The sequence below is a fragment of the Antechinus flavipes genome, chromosome 3, assembly GCF_016432865.1.
Source record: "Antechinus flavipes isolate AdamAnt ecotype Samford, QLD, Australia chromosome 3, AdamAnt_v2, whole genome shotgun sequence".
Lineage (NCBI taxonomy): Eukaryota > Metazoa > Chordata > Mammalia > Dasyuromorphia > Dasyuridae > Antechinus > Antechinus flavipes.
This window is the reverse complement of record NC_067400.1, coordinates 632,921,172-632,941,566: the sequence shown is the minus strand read 5'-3', so window position 1 is coordinate 632,941,566 and position 20,395 is coordinate 632,921,172. Positions and strand designations below refer to the sequence as shown.

Sequence of the window (20,395 nt, the reverse complement as noted above, 5' to 3'; positions counted from 1 at the left end):
TGCTTGCCTCAGTACTGGCCTCTGGGACTTGGGCGGGGAGCAAAAGGGGTGGGGGGACCGAGGACACCCCCCTGAGGGGGCCAGAAGGGAGCCCCAAGCTCTGTGGGTAAGGCTCGGGTCACCGGAACCTTCGCTGCAAGCCCCCAGTCCCGGTCCGATCCTTCCCCGCTCCTCGCCCCTCCCCCAGCCCCCAGTCCGGGTCCGATCCTGGCCCCTCCCCCAGCCCCCAGTCCGGGTCCGATCCTGGCCCCTCCCCCAGCCCCCAGTCCGGGCCCGATCCTTCCCCGCTCCTCGCCCCTCCCCCAGCCCCCAGCCGGGCCCGATCCTGGCCCCTCCCCCAGCTCACAGCCCGGGCCCGATCCTTCCCCGCTCCTCGCCCCTCCCCCAGCCCGGGTCCGATCCTGGCCCCTCCCCCGGCCCCCAGCCCGGGCCCGATCCTGCCCCGCCCCCAGCCCCCAGCCCGGGCCCGATCCTGCCCCGCCCCCAGCCCCCAGTCCGGGCCCGATCCTTCCCGCCCCCAGCCCCCAGCCCGGGCCCGATCCTGCCCCGCCCCCCTCCCAGCCCCCAGGCCGGCTCCTTGGCCTCCCCCCCACGCCCCCTGCCAGCCCCGGGTGCGCTCCCCACTGTTTGGCACTGCGGGGATGGGGGGCTCCAGAGTCACCTGGCGACCCTGACTGACCCCGAGGCCTTGGGGGTCACTAGCACAAGTCTGCCGTTTATCTGAAACACTCTGAGCTCTATAAGCCTCAACATTTGGGGAGAGGGGAGATGTGGCATTCAAAGCTCTGCTCCACCGGACCCCACGTTCCGCCCGTTGGGCCACTCTCTGCCTCAGTTATCTCACTCATTCTCCCCCGCTCCGTGGCTCAATTTCTTCATATTGCCCTTCTTTCCCCACTACGTGCTTGTTTCGACTCTGTGCCTCGGTTTCCCCACTACGGGCTTCAAGTTCCCGAGGGATTCTGGGAAGGTCATTTTAGGCCTTTTGAGGACGCTTCTAGGAAGTGTGGACCCGAGCAGGCCGCGTGGCCTCCTGGGAAGTTGAGTCCGGCGTTAGTCGCGGGGGCTTCTGGGAAGGCCAGGCGTCCCATGCACGCCTCCGCCTGACTACCTGGTTTTGCGGGCCCACCGCGGGAGGTTCTGGGAAGACGAGTCCCACTGCAGGCCAAGGGGCTTCTGGGAAAGTGTCCCGCAAGAGACAGCAGGGGCTTCTGGGAAAGCGTTCCGAAAGAAGCCGTGAGGATTTCTGGGAAGATCAGTCTTGGCGCGGGGACCTCTGGGAAGGCGAGTCCCACAGGGTCCGGAGGGGGGCGGGGGCGGGACTTGTTGCCAAGCGACTCGAGAGGAGGGAGGGGCCCCGGCCGGGGGTTCAGGCTCTGCCTGAGCCTCAGTTTCCCCTTTGGCGGCTTGGGGCGGGGCGGGGCGGGGCGGGATCTCTAAGCATCGGTCCGCGTCCCCGCGCTTGACTCAGCTCCTCGGTCGGTGCGGTTGCCTCCCTGTCTCTGTCTGCCCCCCCCAGCCCCGTCTTTGCCCCTTCCCAACTCGGTCTCTCCCTGTCTCTGACCTCCCCGGCGCCCCCCCGTCCCTCTGTCTCTGCGCCCCCGCCCCCGCCCCCTGAGCCTCCGCCTCCCGCCTCGGGTCTCCCCGTCCCAGTCTGCACCTCCTGCAGCCCCAGCCTCCTGGGCCTCGGCCCGAGTCTCCGCGCCCCTCCCTCTGCTCCCCCGCTCCGCGTCTCTGCCTCGCCCTCCCCCTGGAGGCTCAGTGCGCCCGTGCCTCTCTCCCGGTGTGCGCAGGACCCTGGATGTCGGGGAGCCCGGGGCCCCCCGAGGAGCGGGGCGCGGAGCCCCCCGTGCCCGTGTACCACGAGCGGCAGCGCCTGGAGCTCTGCGCCGTGCACGCGCTCAACAACGTCCTGCAGCAGCGCCTCTTCAGCCAGGAAGCGGCCGATGAGATCTGCAAGAGGTGACGCCCCCACAGCCCCCCGCCCACTCCCACGGGCGCGCGGGCAGACTGCCGGGTGGGAAGGAGGAGGGGGCCAGCCCCGGGTGTGCGCCCCTTCCCGCCTGCTCCCCATTTGGGATTCTGAACAAGCCGTCCCTTCTGGGGCGGGGAGGTGGCCCAGCCGGGCTGGGGGGGGGGGGGGGGGGGCGTGGGGCCTGCAGCCGTCCAGCCTTCTCATTGTTCAAGTGGGGAAACTGAGGCTCAGAGAGGGGGAGGGGCAGCTGGAGTCACCAAGGGAAGGGCAGGAGGCTGTGAGAGGGGCTGGTCTTGAATGCCAGGCCCAGCAGGAGGAACTTGCTTCCAAGGGACTGTGGCAGGGACCTGCCAATGAAGGAAGGAAGGAGGGAGGGCAGAGCCCAGGATGGGCCAGGAGGCTTGGCCGAGGCTGGGGGGGGGGGGGAGAGGCTGGCTCTGGGGAGCACTAGGAGGCCAGCCTAGGGAGCACTAGGAGGCTTGGCTGAGGCCGGCCCCGGGGTGCTGGGAGGCCAGCCTGGGGAGCACTAGGAGGCCAGCCTGGGGAGCACTAGGAGGCCAGCCTGGGGAGCACTAGGAGGCTGGCCCGGGGAGCACTAGGAGGCTTGGCTGAGGCCGGCCCCAGGGTGCTGGGAGGCCAGCCTGGGGAGCACTAGGAGGCCAGCCTGGAGAGCACTAGGAGGCTTGGCTGAGGCTGGGGGGGTGGGGAGAGGCCGGCCCAGGGAGCACTAGGAGGCCGGCCTGGGGAGCACTAGGAGGCTTGGCCGAGGCCGGCCCTGGGGTGCTGGGAAGCCGGCCCGGGGAGCGCTAGGCTAGAGAGAGGCAAAAGGGCCGGCGCTGTGGGTAGGGAGCTCTCACTCCAGCCTGAGACAACTACAAACACGTTCAGGTCAGGATAAACAGGAATTAATGGGGAGGGGGCTGAGGAAGGCTGGGGGGGGGAGCCTCTCAGGGCTGGGGGCCAGTTCCCACCGGGATCTAGAACAGCCAGAATTACTGCTCCCAAGAGCTCTCCGTGGGGAGGGAGGTGGAGAGGGAGGCAAGAGACTGGAAAGCTGGGAAGCAGTCAGACCAAGCAGGGCTCTGAATGCCGAGTAGAGGGTTTTGTACTTGATTCTGGAGGCCATAGGGAGCCGCAGGGGTTGTTGAGGAAGGGGTCATCCCTTTGGGGGCTGATGGCCTGGCCGGAGCTCCCCCAGCAGCCTTTGCAGCTGGTGACCCAGCGGGAGGTGATGAGCTTTGCACTAGGGTGGGGAGGGCAGAGGAGAGAAGGTCCCCAAAGGGCTGCCCGGGACCTGAGGAGGAACCTCGTGTGGGCGGGGCTCCATGGTCCATTGACAAAAACATTCATTATGCCCCTATGGTGTTCGAGGTCCTTAGGGGAGGGGCTCACAAGGAGCCTTCCCGGTCCCTTTCTCCCCCTTTCTCCTCATCCCTTCTGGGTGCTCCCGGGTCTGGGAGCCAGAGGGAAGCGGGCAGGGGAAGGGCAGGGCCTGCTTCAGCCCGGAACTGGATGGAGACAGGGGGGCCCCCAGCCCCAGCAGACCTCCCTGAGAGCCCTCCCTGCCGCCCCCTGCAGGTTGGCCCCCGATTCCCGCCTGAACCCTCATCGAAGCCTCCTGGGCACGGGGAATTACGATGTGAACGTCATCATGGCTGCTCTTCAGGGCCTGGGGCTGGCGGCCGTGTGGTGGGACCGGCGGCGGTGAGAGCTCGTCTGGGGGAGGGGCGGGGGCTGCGGGAGGGGAGGGGGAGGCCCGGCTGAGCCCGCTCCCTGCGCTCTTCCCCAGGCCCTTGGCCCAGCTGGCCCTGCCCCAGGTCCTGGGCTTCATCCTGAACCTGCCCTCCCCCGTCTCCCTGGGCGTGCTGTCCCTGCCCCTGCAGCGGCGCCACTGGGTGGCCTTGCGCCAGGTGGGCAACGTCTACTACAACTTGGACTCGAAGCTTCGGGAGCCCGTGGCCCTGGGCGGCGAGGCCGAGCTCAGGTGAGGGCCCGGCGGGGGGCGGAGGGGGGGGGGCGAGGGCCCAGCGAGCCGAGGAGGGGCTGAGCCCCGGGAGTGCGGGGGGGGGGGATGAGGGGGACTGATGACAGCTGAGGAGCCCGATTTAGCTTCTGCGGAGCCGAGGGGTCTGGGCCCGAGATAAGGGCGGAGGTGGAGGCAGCCCCTCATTGGCAGGAGCCCGGGGAGCCGCAAAGGGGCGGGGCCGGGGGCGCGGGGGGCCGCGGGGGGCGGGGGCGGGGCCGGGGGCTCAGGGGGCCGCGGGGGGCGGGGGCGGGGCCGGGGGCTCAGGGGGCGCGGGGGGCGGAGCCCAGGGCCAAAGGCCGGCCACCCACCGTGGCCCCTCTCCCCCAGGGACTTCCTGTCGGCCGCCCTGGCCGAGGGCCCGTGTGAGGTGCTTCTGGTGGTCACCAAAGAGGTGGAGGGCGCGGGCAGCTGGCTGCAGGCGGCCTGAGCGCCCCGCCCCCACGGCCCGGCCCGCCGGGCGCCTACCTCTCCCTGTCACTGCTGCTGGCCTCGGCCGCCGTGAGTGTGCCTTCCCCGGCCTCTGGCCTCCCCGCGCCGGCGTCCGTCTCTGCCCAGCCCTCAGCGCCCGGAGAGGGGCAGAGGCTGAAGGCGCCCCCGGGGGGGGGGCCCTCCTCAGCCTTATCTGCCCTCCCTCCCCTCCGTGCCGGCCCCGCCCGGCGGCTCCCCCACTTCTCCCTTCCCTATTCAGGTTCCACTGATCCGGCGGCCGAGCTGGGTGCCAAGGGCCACGTGCTGGGGGGGTCAGACCTGGGGGGGCGCAGTGCTGGACTTCCTGGGGCCCCGCCCCCACCAGTTATATTTCCCCTCTGGAGACTGACTTTCCTCATCTGTAAAATGGGGATAAGTGTGGCCCCCACTTCCCAGGGCTGGTGAGAGCTCCGCGATATCAGCGCCTCGACAGCCTTCCCCGGCAGCCATCATGGTACTGATCACACGCCCGGCCGCACTGTTTCTCTGACAAGCGCATTAAAAACCTCTCAAGTGCTATTTGAGGGCTGAGGCTCCTGGTCCTTGCAGCGGAGGGGGGAGGGGGCTGGGGGGAAGGAGCATCCGGGACCCGGGACAGGGCCTGGGGAGCTGTTGGGGGGACAGAGGGCGGACGGCGCGGGGGCAGGACTGCGGAGGGACGTGGCGCACGAGGAGTCCTCTGTGGGTCCCCTGCGGGGCGCTGGCAAAAAGGGAGGTCAGGCTGAGAACAGGTGGGGCGGAGGGGCCGGCGGGGAGGGCCGGACAGCTGGGAGGAGGCCCCGGCTCTCCGGCCCCTCCCCCAGCTCAGTGCCCGCTCAGGGGTTTCTATTCTTGGGCCGAGAACCTGCCCAAAAATGGCCTGGGACAGGTGCCCCCCCCCCCAGGGCAGGCCCAGCTGTCTGGTGGGGCTCAGGCTGGGCAGGGGCTGATGACAGCTGAGGAGCCCGATTTAGCATCCGCGGAGCCGGGGGGTCTGGGCCCGAGATAAGGCGGAGGCGGAGGCAGCCGCTCATTGGCCGGAGCCCGGCCTGCGGGCCCTTATATTGGGGCGGCCTGGGCTGGGGCTGCCCCGGAGACGGATTTGCAGGTGAGAGGCTGGGCCGGGAGGGGCGGGCGGCGGCTGGGCCCTGTCTCCCTCTGTCTCTCCCTCTGTCTCCCTCTGTCTCCCTCTGTCTCTCCCTCTGTCTCTCCCTCTGTTTCTCACTCTCTCCCTGTTTCTCACTCTCCCTTTTCCTCCATCCCCCTGTTTTTCTCTGTCTCTGTCTCTCCCTCTTTCTGTCTCTCCCTCTCTCTCCTTTGTTTCTCACCTTCTCCCTTTTCCTCCATCCCCCTGTTTTTCTCTGTCTCTGTCTCTCCCTCTTTCTGTCTCTCCCTCTCTCTCCTCTGTTTCTCACCTTCTCCCTTTTCCTCCGTCCCCCTGTTTTTCTCTGTCTCTGTCTCTCCCTCTTTCTGTCTCTCCCTCTCTCTCCTCTGTTTCTCACTCTCTCCCTTTTCCTCCGTCCCCCTCTGTTTTTCTCTGTCTCTCTCTCCCTCTGTCTTTCTGTCTCTCCCTCTCTCTCCTCTGTTTCTCACCTTCTCCCTTTTCCTCCGTCCCCCTCTGTTTTTCTTTCTCTGTCTCTCCCTCTTTCTGTCTCTCCCTCTCTCTCCTCTGTTTCTCACTCTCTCCTTTTCCTCCGTCCCCCTCTGTTTTTCTCTGTCTCTCTCTCCCTCTGTCTTTCTGTCTCTCCTCTCTCTCCTCTGGTGACCCAGCGGGAGGTGATGAGCTTTGCACTAGGGTGGGGAGGGCAGAGGAGAGAAGGTCCCCAAAGGGCTGCCCGGGACCTGAGGAGGAACCTCGTGTGGGCGGGGCTCCATGGTCCAGTGACAAAAACATTCATTCTGCCCCTATGGTGTTCGAGGTCCTTTCTCTGGGCAGAAGACAAACGGAAAAGAGGGGAGGGGCTCACAAGGAGCCTTCCCGGTCCCTTTCTCCCCCTTTCTCCTCATCCCTTCTGGGTGCTCCCGGGTCTGGGAGCCAGAGGGAAGCGGGCAGGGGAAGGGCAGGGCCTGCTTCAGCCCGGAACTGGATGGAGACAGGGGGGCCCCCAGCCCCAGCAGACCTCCCTGAGAGCCCTCCCTGCCGCCCCTTGCAGGTTGGCCCCCGATTCCCGCCTGAACCCTCATCGAAGCCTCCTGGGCACGGGGAATTACGATGTGAACGTCATCATGGCTGCTCTTCAGGGCCTGGGGCTGGCGGCCGTGTGGTGGGACGGCGGCGGTGAGAGCTCGTCTGGGGGAGGGGCGGGGGCTGCGGGAGGGGAGGGGGAGGCCCGGCTGAGCCCGCTCCCTGCGCTCTTCCCCAGGCCCTTGGCCCAGCTGGCCCTGCCCCAGGTCCTGGGCTTCATCCTGAACCTGCCCTCCCCCGTCTCCCTGGGCGTGCTGTCCCTGCCCCTGCAGCGGCGCCACTGGGTGGCCTTGCGCCAGGTGGGCAACGTCTACTACAACTTGGACTCGAAGCTTCGGGAGCCCGTGGCCCTGGGCGGCGAGGCCGAGCTCAGGTGAGGGCCCGGCGGGGGGCGGGGGGGGGGGGCGGAGCGGGGGGGGGGGGCGAGGGCCCAGCGAGCCGAGGAGGGGCTGAGCCCCGGGAGTGCGGGGGGGGGGATGAGGGGGACTGATGACAGCTGAGGAGCCCGATTTAGCTTCTGCGGAGCCGAGGGGTCTGGGCCCGAGATAAGGGCGGAGGTGGAGGAGCCCCTCATTGGCAGGAGCCCGGGGAGCCGCAAAGGGGCGGGGCCGGGGGCTCGGGGGGCCGCGGGGGCGGGGGCGGGACCGGGGGCTCAAGGGGCCGCGGGGGGCGGAGCCCAGGGCCAAAGGCCGGCCACCCACCGTGGCCCCTCTCCCCCAGGGACTTCCTGTCGGCCGCCCTGGCCGAGGGCCCGTGTGAGGTGCTTCTGGTGGTCACCAAAGAGGTGGAGGGCGGGGCAGCTGGCTGCAGGCGGCCTGAGCGCCCCGCCCCCACGGCCCGGCCCGCCGGGCGCCTACCTCTCCCTGTCACTGCTGCTGGCCTCGGCCGCCGTGAGTGTGCCTTCCCCGGCCTCTGGCCTCCCCGCGCCGGCGTCCGTCTCTGCCCAGCCCTCAGCGCCCGGAGAGGGGCAGAGGCTGAAGGCGCCCGGGGGGGGGGCCCTCCTCAGCCTTATCTGCCCTCCCTCCCCTCCGGGCCGGCCCCGCCCGGCGGCTCCCCCACTTCTCCCTTCCCTATTCAGGTTCCACTGATCCGGCGGCCGAGCTGGGTGCCAAGGGCCACGTGCTGGGGGGGTCAGACCTGGGGGGGCGCAGTGCTGGACTTCCTGGGGCCCCGCCCCCACAAGTTATATTTCCCCTCTGGAGACTGACTTTCCTCATCTGTAAAATGGGGATAAGTGTGGCCCCCACTTCCCAGGGCTGGTGAGAGCTCCGCGATATCAGCGCCTCGACAGCCTTCCCCGGCAGCCATCATGGTACTGATCACACGCCCGGCCGCACTATTTCTCTGACAAGCGCATTAAAAACCTCTCAAGTGCTATTTGAGGGCTGAGGCTCCTGGTCCTTGCAGCGGAGGGGGGAGGGGGGCTGGGGGGAAGGAGCATCCGGGACCCGGGACAGGGCCTGGGGAGCTGTTGGGGGGACAGAGGGCGGACGGCGCGGGGGCAGGACTGCGGAGGGACGTGACGCACGAGGAGTCCTCTGTGGGTCCCCTGCGGGGCGCTGGCAAAAAGGGAGGTCAGGCTGAGAACAGGTGGGGCGGAGGGGCCGGCGGGGAGGGCCGGACAGCTGGGAGGAGGCCCCGGCTCTCCGGCCCCTCCCCCAGCTCAGTGCCCGCTCAGGGGTTTCTATTCTTGGGCCGAGAACCTGCCCAAAAATGGCCTGGGACAGGTGCCCCCCGCCCAGGGCAGGCCCAGCTGTCTGGTGGGGCTCAGGCTGGGCAGGGGCTGATGACAGCTGAGGAGCCCGATTTAGCATCCGCGGAGCCGGGGGGTCTGGGCCCGAGATAAGGCGGAGGCGGAGGCAGCCGCTCATTGGCCGGAGCCCGGCCTGCGGGCCCTTATATTGGGGCGGCCTGGGCTGGGGCTGCCCCGGAGACGGATTTGCAGGTGAGAGGCTGGGCCGGGAGGGGCGGGCGGCGACCGGGCCCTGTCTCCCTCTGTCTCTCCCTCTGTCTCCCTCTGTCTCCCTCTGTCTCCCTCTGTCTCTCCCTCTGTCTCTCCCTCTGTTTCTCACTCTCTCCCTCTGTTTCTCACTCTCCCTTTTCCTCCATCCCCCTGTTTTTCTCTGTCTCTGTCTCTCCCTCTTTCTGTCTCTCTCTCTCTCTCCTGTTTCTCACCTTCTCCCTTTTCCTCCGTCCCCCTCTGTTTTTCTCTTTCTGTCTCTCCCTCTGTCTTTCTGTCTCTCCCTCTCTCTCCTCTGTTTCTCACCTTCTCCCTTTTCCTCCGTCCCCCTCTGTTTTTCTTTCTCTGTCTCTCCCTCTTTCTGTCTCTCCCTCTCTCTTCTCTGTTTCTCACCTTCTCCCTTTTCCTCCGTCCCCCTCTGTTTTTCTCTTTCTCTGTCTCTCCCTCTCTCTCTGTTTCTCACCTTCTCCCTTTTCCTCCGTCCCCCTCTGTTTTTCTCTGTCTCTCTCTCCCTCTGTCTTTCTGTCTCTCCCTCTCTCTCCTCTGTTTCTCACCTTCTCCCTTTTCCTCCGTCCCCCTCTGTTTTTCTCTTTCTCTGTCTCTCCCTCTGTCTTTCTCCCTCTCTCTCCTCTGTTTCTCACCTTCTCCCTTTTCCTCCATCCCCCTCTGTTTTTCTCTTTCTCTGTCTCTCCCTCTCTCTCTTGTCTCTTTCTTTCTCTCACCCTCTCTCCTATCTTGCTCTCCTTTGTTAGACTCTCTCCTCTCCCTTTCTCCTTTTGCCTCTTTCTCTCCCTCTTTCTATCTCTCCCTCTCCTGTCTCTCTGCCTCTGCCTCTGCCTCTGCCGACTCCGCTCTTGCTGTCTCCCCCCCTTTCCACTCATCCCCCCTCCTCCGGCTCAGCCCGGGGCCCACAGCCTCCTGGGCCCCTCGGGGAGAAGCCTGCCCTGGGCAGGGGGGAGCTGGGCCGGGGCTCCGGGCTTCCCTGTTGGACAGAGGAACCAGGGCCCGGGGGCTGGCTCGGGGCAGGCTGGGGCCAAGGACCCCACGCCCTCCAGGGCCCCGCCAGTCCCGCTGGGATTCTGAAGGTTTCCAGAGCCTCCCCTCCCCCCCAGGCCCAGGACAACAGCTCCGTTGTGGGCCCCTCAGTGCTGGGACAAAGGGACCCTTGTGTGCGAGGGACTGCTTGGAGCATCGGATCCCCATCTCGTCTCCATGGGAGTCCCATGACATCCCCCCCCCCCCCCCCCCCCCCCCCCCCCCCCCCCCCCCCCCCCCCCCCCCCCCCCCCCCCCCCCCCCCCCCCCCCCCCCCCCCCCCCCCCCCCCCCCCCCCCCCCCCCCCCCCCCCCCCCCCCCCCCCCCCCCCCCCCCCCCCCCCCCCCCCCCCCCCCCCCCCCCCCCCCCCCCGCCCCCAGTCCGGGTCCGATCCTGGCCCCTCCCCCAGCCCCCAGTCCGGGTCCGATCCTGGCCCCTCCCCCAGCCCCCAGTCCGGGTCCGATCCTGGCCCCTCCCCCAGCCCCCAGTCCGGGTCCGATCCTGGCCCCTCCCCCAGCCCCCAGTCCGGGTCCGATCCTGGCCCCTCCCCCAGCCCCCAGTCCGGGTCCGATCCTGGCCCCTCCCCCAGCTCAGTGCCCGCTCAGGGGTTTCTATTCTTGGGCCGAGAACCTGCCCAAAAATGGCCTGGGACAGGTGCCCCCCGCCCAGGGCAGGCCCAGCTGTCTGGTGGGGCTCAGGCTGGGCAGGGGCTGATGACAGCTGAGGAGCCCGATTTAGCATCCGCGGAGCCGGGGGGTCTGGGCCCGAGATAAGGCGGAGGCGGAGGCAGCCGCTCATTGGCCGGAGCCCGGCCTGCGGGCCCTTATATTGGGGCGGCCTGGGCTGGGGCTGCCCCGGAGACGGATTTGCAGGTGAGAGGCTGGGCCGGGAGGGGCGGGCGGCGACCGGGCCCTGTCTCCCTCTGTCTCCCTCTGTCTCTCCCTCTCCATTTCCCTCTGTTTCTCACTCTCTCCCTCTGTCTCCCTCTGTCTCCCTCTGTCTTTCTGTCTCTCTCTCCATCTCTGTCTCTCTCCCTCTTTCTATCTCTCCCTCTCCATTTCCCTTTCTCTGTCTCTGTCTGTGTCTCAGTGTCTTGAGTCCCGGGGCGAGGGCTGGTGGGAGGGGGAGGTTCATGGGCCACGGGCCCGGTTCCCGGCAGGGATGGAGCTCCTTTCTCTGTCTCTGTCTGTGTCTCAGTGTCTTGAGTCCCGGGGCGAGGGCTGGTGGGAGGGGGAGGTTCATGGGCCACGGGCCCGGTTCCCGGCAGGGATGGAGCTCCTTTCTCTGTCTCTGTCTGTGTCTCAGTGTCTTGAGTCCCGGGGCGAGGGCTGGTGGGAGGGGGAGGTTCATGGGCCACGGGCCCGGTTCCCGGCAGGGATGGAGCTCCTTTCTCTGTCTCTCTCCATCTCTGTCTCTCTCCATCTCCCTCTTTCTGTCTCTCCCTCTGTCTCTCCCTATCTTTCTGTGCATCTCTGTCTCTGTCTGTGTCTCAGTGTCTTGAGTCCCGGGGCGAGGGCTGGTGGGAGGGGGAGGTTCATGGGCCACGGGCCCGGTTCCCGGCAGGGATGGAGCTCCTTTCTCTGTCTCTCCCTCTGTCTTTCTGTCTCTCCCTCTGTCTCCCTCTGTCTCTCCCTCTCTCTATCTCACCTCTCTCTCTTCTCTTGCCCTCCTCTGTCAGATTCTCTCCTCCCCCTTTCTTCTCTCTTTTGCCTCTCTGTCTCTCTCCATCTCTTTCTTTCTCTGTCTCTCTATCTCTTCATCTCTCTCTCCATCTCTGTCTCTGTCTGTGTCTCAGTGTCTTGAGTCCCGGGGCGAGGGCTGGTGGGAGGGGGAGGTTCATGGGCCACGGGCCCGGTTCCCGGCAGGGATGGAGCTCCTTTCTCTGTCTCTCCCTCTGTCTCTCCCTCTCCATTTCCCTTTCTCTGTCTCTGTCTCTCTCTCCCTCTTTCTGTCTCTCCCTCTCTCTCTTGTCTCTTTCTTTCTCTGTCTCTCTCTCCATTTCCCTTTCTCTGTCTCTCTCCCTGTCTCTGTCTGTGTCTCAGTGTCTTGAGTCCCGGGGCGAGGGCTGGTGGGAGGGGGAGGTTCATGGGCCACGGGCCCGGTTCCCGGCAGGGATGGAGCTCCTTTCTCTGTCTCTGTCTGTGTCTCAGTGTCTTGAGTCCCGGGGCGAGGGCTGGTGGGAGGGGGAGGTTCATGGGCCACGGGCCCGGTTCCCGGCAGGGATGGAGCTCCTTTCTCTGTCTCTCCCTCTCTCTATCTCACCTCTCTCTCTTCTCTTGCCCTCCTCTGTCAGACTCTCCCCCCACCTCTTCTCTCCTTTGCCTCTGTCTCTGTCTGTGTCTCAGTGTCTTGAGTCCCGGGGCGAGGGCTGGTGGGAGGGGGAGGTTCATGGGCCACGGGCCCGGTTCCCGGCAGGGATGGAGCTCCTTTCTCTGTCTCTGTCTGTGTCTCAGTGTCTTGAGTCCCGGGGCGAGGGCTGGTGGGAGGGGGAGGTTCATGGGCCACGGGCCCGGTTCCCGGCAGGGATGGAGCTCCTTTCTCTGTCTCTGTCTGTGTCTCAGTGTCTTGAGTCCCGGGGCGAGGGCTGGTGGGAGGGGGAGGTTCATGGGCCACGGGCCCGGTTCCCGGCAGGGATGGAGCTCCTTTCTCTGTCTCTGTCTGTGTCTCAGTGTCTTGAGTCCCGGGGCGAGGGCTGGTGGGAGGGGGAGGTTCATGGGCCACGGGCCCGGTTCCCGGCAGGGATGGAGCTCCTTTCTCTGTCTCTGTCTGTGTCTCAGTGTCTTGAGTCCCGGGGCGAGGGCTGGTGGGAGGGGGAGGTTCATGGGCCACGGGCCCGGTTCCCGGCAGGGATGGAGCTCCTTTCTCTGTCTCTGTCTGTGTCTCAGTGTCTTGAGTCCCGGGGCGAGGGCTGGTGGGAGGGGGAGGTTCATGGGCCACGGGCCCGGTTCCCGGCAGGGATGGAGCTCCTTTCTCTGTCTCTCCCTCTGTCTCCCTCTGTCTCCCTCTGTCTCTCCCTCTTTGTCTCTGTCTCTCTATCTCTTCATCTCTCTCTCCATCTCTGTCTCTCTCCCCAATTCCTTTTCTTGCCTTCTCACCCCAGCCTCCCAAAGAACGCCGGGCTGGGGAACCTTCACAGGCCCACTTGTAGGGGAGGGGCGAGCCCAGGAAGATGGCCTGGAGGGCTGCCTTGGACCCCCGCCTTGCTGGGGGAGGGGGCCACTCAATCATCTCACGGGTGGGAGCCGAGCAGAGAAGATAGCACCCTCCCTGTGCTGCCAGATGATCTCCCTAGCTCCCTGTCCCCCCAAAATCCCAGGCCCCAGATCCTACCCCCTCCCTCCTATGGGCCTTGTGAGAAAAGTACCTGGGAAGTCTTAAAACCAAAGGGGGATGGGGGAGAGAAAGACAGCGAGGGAGAAATGAAGAGGGGAGAAAGAGGGAAGGAGAGAGAAATGGAGAGGGGGAGGGGGAGAGCGAAAGAGGGAGGGGGAGAGAGGGGAAGAGAAACTGGGGGAGAAAGAGACAGGGAGGGAGAAAGGGAAGGAGGAGGGGGAGGGAGAAATGGAAGGGAGATAGAAAGAAAGGGAGGGGAAGAGAAACTGGAGGGGAAAAGGCAGGGAGGGAGAAATGGAGAGGGGAGAGAGGAAAGGAGGGAGAAATGGAGAGTGGGAGGGAGGAGAGAAAGAGGGAAGGAGGGAGGGGGAGAGAGGAAAGGAGGGAGAAATGGAGAGTGGGAGGGAGGAGAGAAAGAGGGAAGGAGAGAGAAATGGAGAGTGGGAGGGAGGAGAGGGAGAGAAAGAAAGAGAGGGGAGGGAGAGCAAGAAAGGAGAGGGGGAGAGAGGAAGAGAAACTGGGGGAGAAAGAGGGAAGGAGGGAGGGGGAGAGAAACAGGAGGGAGGAGAGAAAGAGGGAAGGAGAGAGAAATGGAGAGGGGGAGAGAGGAAGAGAATACAGAGGATAGGGGAATTGCACAATGGAAAGAATGAGGAAAGAGATGGAAAGAATCGGGACCCACAGGAGGAGGTAGGGACTGGGGTGGGAAAAAGGAGGGAGCGAGTGGGCATTCAAGCACACCCTTTCTACCTCCTGGGCTTTAGTTTCCCACTGGCTGCCTCTCTCTCCTTTGTCCTTTTCTCTTTTCTTCACTCTCTCCTTACCCCATCTCTTTTCTCCCCCCTTTCCTGTCTCTCCCTCTTTAACTGTCCCTCTCTCCTCCCCTCTCCTTGCATTCTCTCTTCTCCTCCCTTCTCCCACTCCCACTTTGCCTTTTCTCTGACTTTCTTTCCCTCTCTCACTTTCCTCCTCTCTCCCCCTCATTTCCTCTATTCCCCTCTTTCTTACTCCCTTTAACTGTACTCCTCTCCACGCCCCCTTCTGTTATCATCTTTCCCTCTCTTCTCTCTCACCTCTTGGCCTTTTTTCTCTCCTTTCTCCCTTTCTAACTTTCCCTCTCTTGATCTCTTACTTTCCCTTCCTCTCCCACTTTCTCCCTTTACTTTCTTTCACTCTCACTCCCCCTACTCCTTCTCACTCGTCTTTTTCTGCTTCTTCTCCCTTGTTTTTCATGTCTTCTCTCTCCTTTTCTTCACCTCTCTCCCTCCTTCTGCCACTTTCCCTAATTTTCCCTTTCCTTTCTTCTTCCACCTCCCTCCCTTCCTCTCATTCTCCATTCTCTGTCCCTCTCCTTTCCCTACTTTTCTCTTCCTCTACATTCTTCCCTCTCTTTCTCTTCTTCCCGTTCTCTCTCTCCCTCTGTCTTCCTTATCTCCCTTCTCCTTTTTTTTCTCCTTGTTCTCTCTCCCTTAATTTCCTTATCCCCTTTATTCCTTTCCTTTCTTTCCCACTGTCTCACTGCAACATTACTCTCACTTTCTATCTCTCCCTCCCTTGCTTCTCTTCCACTTTCTCTCCCACTTTCTCTCCTTCCCCTTTCACTTTCTCTATCTCTCCATCTCTTTTCTCCCCTCTCCTCTCTGTCTTTTCTTTCTCATTTCCCTCTTTGTCTCTCTCTTCTCTCCTTTCTCTTCTTTCCCTCATTTTCCTTCCTCCCCTCTTTCCCTCTAATAACTTTCACTCTCACTGTTGTCTTTCTTCTCCCCTCTCTCTCTACCCACTCTTCCCTCTCCCTCCTTTTCTGCCTTATCTTCCTTTCCTTCTTTGTCCCTTTCTTTTCATCTTCCTTTCTTTCCCCCTTCTTTCTGTCTTTCTCTTCCTCCTCAGTCTCTCACCTTTCTTTCCTCTCCCTCTCCTTTGTCTCCTTTCTTCCCTTTTCTGTGTTTCTCTCCTTTCTTTCCCCCTTCTTTCTGTCTTTCTCTTCCTCCTCAGTCTCTCACCTTTCTTTCCTCTCCCTCTCCTTTGTCTCCTTTCTTCCCTTTTCTGTGTTTCTCTCCTTTCTTTCTCTTTCTCTCTAAATTTCCCTTTCTGGATCTCTTATTTTTCCTCTATTTTCTTCCTCCCTTACCTTCTCTTCTACTTTCTCTCTCTCCCTCTCTTTTTCTTTCACTTTAACTTTTCCCTCTCCATCTCCTTTTTTTCTTTCTTTTCACTCTCTTAATTCTGTCTCCTCTCCCTTATTTTTCTCTTCTTCTTTCTCCTCCTTCTTTTCCTTCTTCTTCCCTCCCTTCTCTCCTTTCTCTCCTTCCCCTTTCACTTTCTCTATCTCTCCATCTCCTATCTCCCCTCTCCTCTCTGTCTTTTCTTTCTCATTTCCCTCTTTCTCTCTCTTCTCTCCTTTCTCCCTTTCTAACTTTCCCTCTCTTGATCTCTTACTTTCCCTTCCTCTCCCACTTTCTCTCCCACTTTCTCTCCTTCTAATGTTCTCTTCCCACTAATGTTCCCCTTTCCATCCCTTCTGTCTCCTCTCCCTTATTTTTCTCTTCTTCTTTCTCCTCCTTCTTTTCCTTCTTCTTCCCTCCCTTCTCTCCTTTCTCCCTTTCTAACTTTCCCTCTCTTCTCTCTCACCTCTTGGCCTTTTTTCTCTCCTTTCTCTCCTTCTAATGTTCTCTTCCCACTAATGTTCCCCTTTCCATCCCTTCTGTCTCCTCTCCCTTATTTTTCTCTTCTTCTTTCTCCTCCTTCTTTTCCTTCTTCTTCCCTCCCTTCTCTCCTTTCATTCCCCTTCTTTTCTTCCCTTCCATCTCTCCCTTTTCTCTCTCTTCTCTCCTTTCTTTCCCCCTTCTTTCTGTCTTTCTCTTCCTCCTCAGTCTCTCACCTTTCTTTCCTCTCCCTCTCCTTTGTCTCCTTTCTTCCCTTTTCTGTGTTTCTCTCCTTTCTCCCTTTCTAACTTTCCCTCTCTTCTCTCTCACCTCTTGGCCTTTTTTCTCTCCTTTCTCTCCTTCCCCTTTCACTTTCTCTATCTCTCCATCTCCTATCTCCCCTCTCCTCTCTGTCTTTTCTTTCTCATTTCCCTCTTTCTCTCTCTTCTCTCCTTTCTTTCTCTTTCTCTCTAAATTTCCCTTTCTGGATCTCTTATTTTTCTCTTCTTCTTTCTCCTCCTTCTTTTCCTTCTTCTTCCCTCCCTTCTCTCCTTTCTTCCCTTTTCTGTGTTTCTCTCCTTTCTCCCTTTCTAACTTTCCCTCTCTTCTCTCTCACCTCTTGGCCTTTTTTCTCTCCTTTCTCTCCTTCCCCTTTCACTTTCTCTATCTCTCCATCTCCTATCTCCCCTCTCCTCTCTGTCTTTTCTTTCTCATTTCCCTCTTTCTCTCTCTTCTCTCCTTTCTCCCTTTCTAACTTTCCCTCTCTTGATCTCTTACTTTCCCTTCCTCTCCCACTTTCTCCCTTTACTTTCTTTTCACTCTCACTCCCCCTACTCCTTCTCACTCGTCTTTTTCTGCTTCTTCTCCCTTGTTTTTCATGTCTTCTCTCTCCTTTTCTTCACCTCTCTCCCTCCTTCTGCCACTTTCCCTAATTTTCCCTTTCCTTTCTTCTTCCACCTCCCTCCCTTCCTCTCTAACTTTCTGGCCTTTCTTCTCTCCCTCTCTTTCCCTCTCTCACTTTCCTCCTCTCTCCCCCTCATTTCCTCTATTCCCCTCTTTCTTACTCCCTTTAACTGTACTCCTCTCCACGCCCCCTTCTGTTATCATCTTTCCCTCTCTTCTCTCTCACCTCTTGGCCTTTTTTCTCTCCTTTCTCCCTTTCTAACTTTCCCTCTCTTGATCTCTTACTTTCCCTTCCTCTCCCACTTTCTCCCTTTACTTTCTTTTCACTCTCACTCCCCCTACTCCTTCTCACTCCTCTTTTTCTGCTTCTTCTCCCTTGTTTTTCATGTCTTCTCTCTCCTTTTCTTCACCTCTCTCCCTCCTTCTGCCACTTTCCCTAATTTTCCCTTTCCTTTCTTCTTCCACCTCCCTCCCTTCCTCTCATTCTCCATTCTCTGTCCCTCTCCTTTCCCTACTTTTCTCTTCCTCTACATTCTTCCCTCTCTTTCTCTTCTTCCCGTTTTCTCTCTCCCTCTGTCTTCCTTATCTCATCTCCCTTCTCCTTTTTTTCTCCTTGTTCTCTCTCCCTTAATTTCCTTATCCCCTTTATTCCTTTCCTTTCTTTCCCACTGTCTCACTGCAACATTACTCTCACTTTCTATCTCTCCCTCCCTTGCTTCTCTTCCACTTTCTCTCCTTCCCCTTTCACTTTCTCTATCTCTCCATCTCCTATCTCCCCTCTCCTCTCTGTCTTTTCTTTCTCATTTCCCTCTTTCTCTCTCTTCTCTCCTTTCCCCTCATTTTCCTTCCTCCCCTCTTTCCCTCTAATAACTTTCACTCTCACTGTTGTCTTTCTTCTCCCCTCTCTCTCTACCCACTCTTCCCTCTCCCTCCTTTTCTGCCTTATCTTCCTTTCCTTCTTTGTCCCTTTCTTTTCATCTTCCTTTCTTTCCCCCTTCTTTCTGTCTTTCTCTTCTCCTCAGTCTCTCACCTTTCTTTCCTCTCCCTCTCCTTTGTCTCCTTTCTTCCCTTTTCTGTGTTTCTCTCCTTTTTCTTTCTCTTTCTCTCTGCCTCCCTTTTAATCTTTTGCTTTCCTCCTCCCCACTCTCTCTTTGCTTTCCAATCCAATCCACTCAATATTAAGCACCTACTAAGTGCCAGACATTGTTATGCTGAGGTGCCCCCAGGGAGTTTATGGGGGAGAGTAGCAGGGATTGAAAGGAGTCAGAGCAAGGGATGCAGTGGGAAAGTCCAGGCTCTGCCCTCCATGAGAAGGGCGCTGGGAGGAGTAGGGTGCTCCACTCTCCAGGCCTCCCATGAGAAGGGAAAGGAAGCTGAGAGAGGTAGCGGAAGTCCGAGCGAGATTTAGGTGTCCGGTGGGAGATTAGAGGCCATGAGTTTAATCGGGGGGGGGGGGGGGGGGGGGGGGAGGGGAGGAGGGGAGAAGGGGAGAGGGGAACATCTTTTTCTCTGGAACTGATAGGAAGCTATCTTCCACTTTTTCCGTTTTCCCTTCTCTCTTCTTTCTCCTCCTTCTTTTCCTTCTTCTTCCCTCCCTTCTCTCCTTTCATTCCCCTTCTTTTCTTCCCTTCCATCTCTCCCCTTTCTCCCTCCTTCTCTTTCTCTTAATCTCTTACTTTACCCTTCCTTCCCTCGTCCTTGTTTTCTCTTCTACTTTCTCTTTTCCTCTCCTTTCTCTCCTTCTAATGTTCTCTTCCCACTAATGTTCCCCTTTCCATCCCTTCTGTCTCCTCTCTCCCTTTTCTCTCTCTTCTTTCTTCCCGCTTTCTGTTCTCTCTCCTTCCCCCTCCCTTCTTGTGCAGTTCTTTCTTTCTCTTTCCTCTCACTCTTTTTTCCCTTTCTCCTTATTTCCCTAACTTTAACTTCCTCCCCTCTTCTCCATCCTCTCTTCTCGAAACTCTTTCCTCCCTACTATCCACACTCCTTTTTTTCTCCTTCCCTCTTCTTCTCTTTCTTCCTCCATCTTTCATTTTCTCTTCTCCCTCTTCCATATCCCTCTTCCTCTTTCCCTCTATCCCACCTTCCCACTTTCCATACCTTTCTATCTCTCCTTTCTTTCCCCTTTTGATGGTCTCCTTCCTCATCCTCATTTTTATCTCCTCTCTGTTGTCTGTCTCTTTCCTCTCTCTGCCTTTCCTTTCTGTCTCCTTTTTCCTTTCTTTTCACTCTCTTAATTCTGTCTCCTCTCTCCCTTTTCTCTCTCTTCTTTCTTCTCTCCCCTTTCTCACTCTCTTTCCTCCTTTCTCTTAATCTTACTTTCCTTTCTTCTTCCTCTCTTCCCCTCCCCTTCTTTCCCCTAGCGCTGGCACTACCAGACACTTGGATCCCTTCCGGAACTGAATTACCCAGCATTCCAGCTCCCTGGGGAGAGCGCAGCTCCATTGGGCTGGCCACACGGGGCGAGCCCCTTGCCCGGAAAAGACTTTCATGAAGAACTCACGGGGGCCAAGCACTCACAAGATAGCCAGAAAGAGCCACACGAGGACACTCTCAGGGGCTCCTGCAGAACTTAGAATTGACAGTGTGACCTGGGAGACTCTGCCCACGGCCTGGGCCGGGCTCTGGGAGCTAAGCAGGACTGAGTTAGCCCAGAGGAAGAGTTAGAGTCCAGCCCCGAGGTGCCGGACCCTGATCAGCCGCAGTTGAACCCCCCCCAAAAAACTCCACATGTTGGTCCCTCCTTTCCCCTCTTCTCTCCTATTTCCTTCATTCTCTTCACCTTTCTCCCTTTCCGTCTCTTCCACTTTCTCCCTCCCCTCTGCCCTTTCCTCTTCTCTTTTCGTCCTCCATTCACTCTCCACTTTTCCCCTCCCTCCAACTTCCCCTTTCTTTCTCCTCTCTCTCCACGGCTCTTCCCAATTTTGTCTCTTCTGTTTCCCAATTTTGTCTCTTCTCTCTCCCTTCTTTCCCTCTCTCCTCTCTCCCTTCCTCTCTAACTTTCTGGCCTTTCTCTCTCCTCTCTTTTCCTCTCTCATTCCTTATAACTTTACTCCTCTCCACCCCCACCCTTTCTTCCCCTTCTCTACTCTCCCTCCTCTTTCTACATGTTTGTCCCCCATCTATCTCCCTGTTCTCTCTTTCTCTCCCCACTTTCTTCTTTGCTGTCTCACTCCTCTAATTTTCCCTTTCCTCTTCTCTATCTCCTTTGTCCCCCCTTCTATCTCCCTGTTATCTCTTTCCTCTTTTCTCCCCGTCTTTTTCCTCTCCCTCTCTCTCACTATCTCTACCTTCTACCTTCTCTCTTCCCTATTTTTGTCTCTTTTCTTCTCTGTTTTTCTGTCTCCTCTCTTCTTTCCCTTTTCTGTCCCTCTCTCTATGCCTGTCTTTCCACTTCTCTCTTCCTTTCCCTTCCTCTCCCTCACTCTGCTCTTCCCACTTCTCTATGTCATCTTTCCCCCCTCTCTTTACCTCTTTTTCTTCTCTCCCCTTTCTTTCTCTTTCCCTCTCTAAGTTTCCGTCTTTCCCTCCATTTTCTTTTCCTCCCTTTACCTTTTCTTCTCCACCCTATCTCCTTTTCTGTCTTTCTGTCTCTTCTCTCTCTTCATCCTTTCCTTTTCTCCTTCCCTCTCTTCTTTTCTTACTCTCCCATATTTCCCTTTTTCCTCTCCCCTCTTCTCATTCCCCCTTTCCCCTCATTTTCTCTCTTCTACTCTCCTTCTCTTTGCCTTGCTTTCCTTCTGCCTCCCTTTTTCCACCTCCCTCTTTGAGCTTTCCCTTTCTTACCTCCATCGCTTGCTCCCTCTCAACTTTCCTCCTTCCCCTCTATCTGGCCTTCATTTCTTCCCCCTTTTCTCTCCCCATCTCTCTTTTCTGTTCTAATTCTTTTCCCT

At 59.8% G+C, this 20,395-nt stretch overlaps 1 protein-coding gene and 1 long non-coding RNA gene across 11 annotated transcripts in view; one reads left to right on the top strand and one right to left on the bottom strand.

Moving 5' to 3' along the window:
• The first annotated feature begins 635 nt into the window (after positions 1–635).
• Positions 636–20,395, top strand: part of JOSD2 (Josephin domain containing 2) — a 37,319-nt gene continuing 17,559 nt past the window's right edge. For 2 of the 10 annotated variants that reach the window (XR_007952534.1, XM_051990325.1), the window contains exons 1-3: positions 1,332–1,962; positions 3,554–3,679; positions 6,812–7,006. Coding sequence is in view for 7 of the 10 variants with exons in the window: in XM_051990325.1 (XP_051846285.1) it covers positions 1,802–1,962; positions 3,554–3,679; positions 6,812–7,006 (482 nt within the window). In the remaining 3 variants the exon portion in view is untranslated. Of the gene's footprint in view, positions 1,285–1,325; positions 1,963–3,553; positions 3,680–3,764; positions 3,960–4,328; positions 4,989–6,811; positions 7,007–7,353; positions 7,524–20,395 lie in introns of those variants that run through there. The other 8 variants (XR_007952533.1, XM_051990324.1, XM_051990320.1 and 5 more) reach the window with 7 other exon arrangements.
• Positions 5,643–9,401, bottom strand: LOC127556850 (uncharacterized). The gene is made up of 3 exons (XR_007952535.1): positions 8,809–9,401; positions 5,864–6,041; positions 5,643–5,776 (listed from the first exon to the last, which is right to left on the bottom strand). It is a non-coding gene; the product is annotated as an uncharacterized LOC127556850 (long non-coding RNA).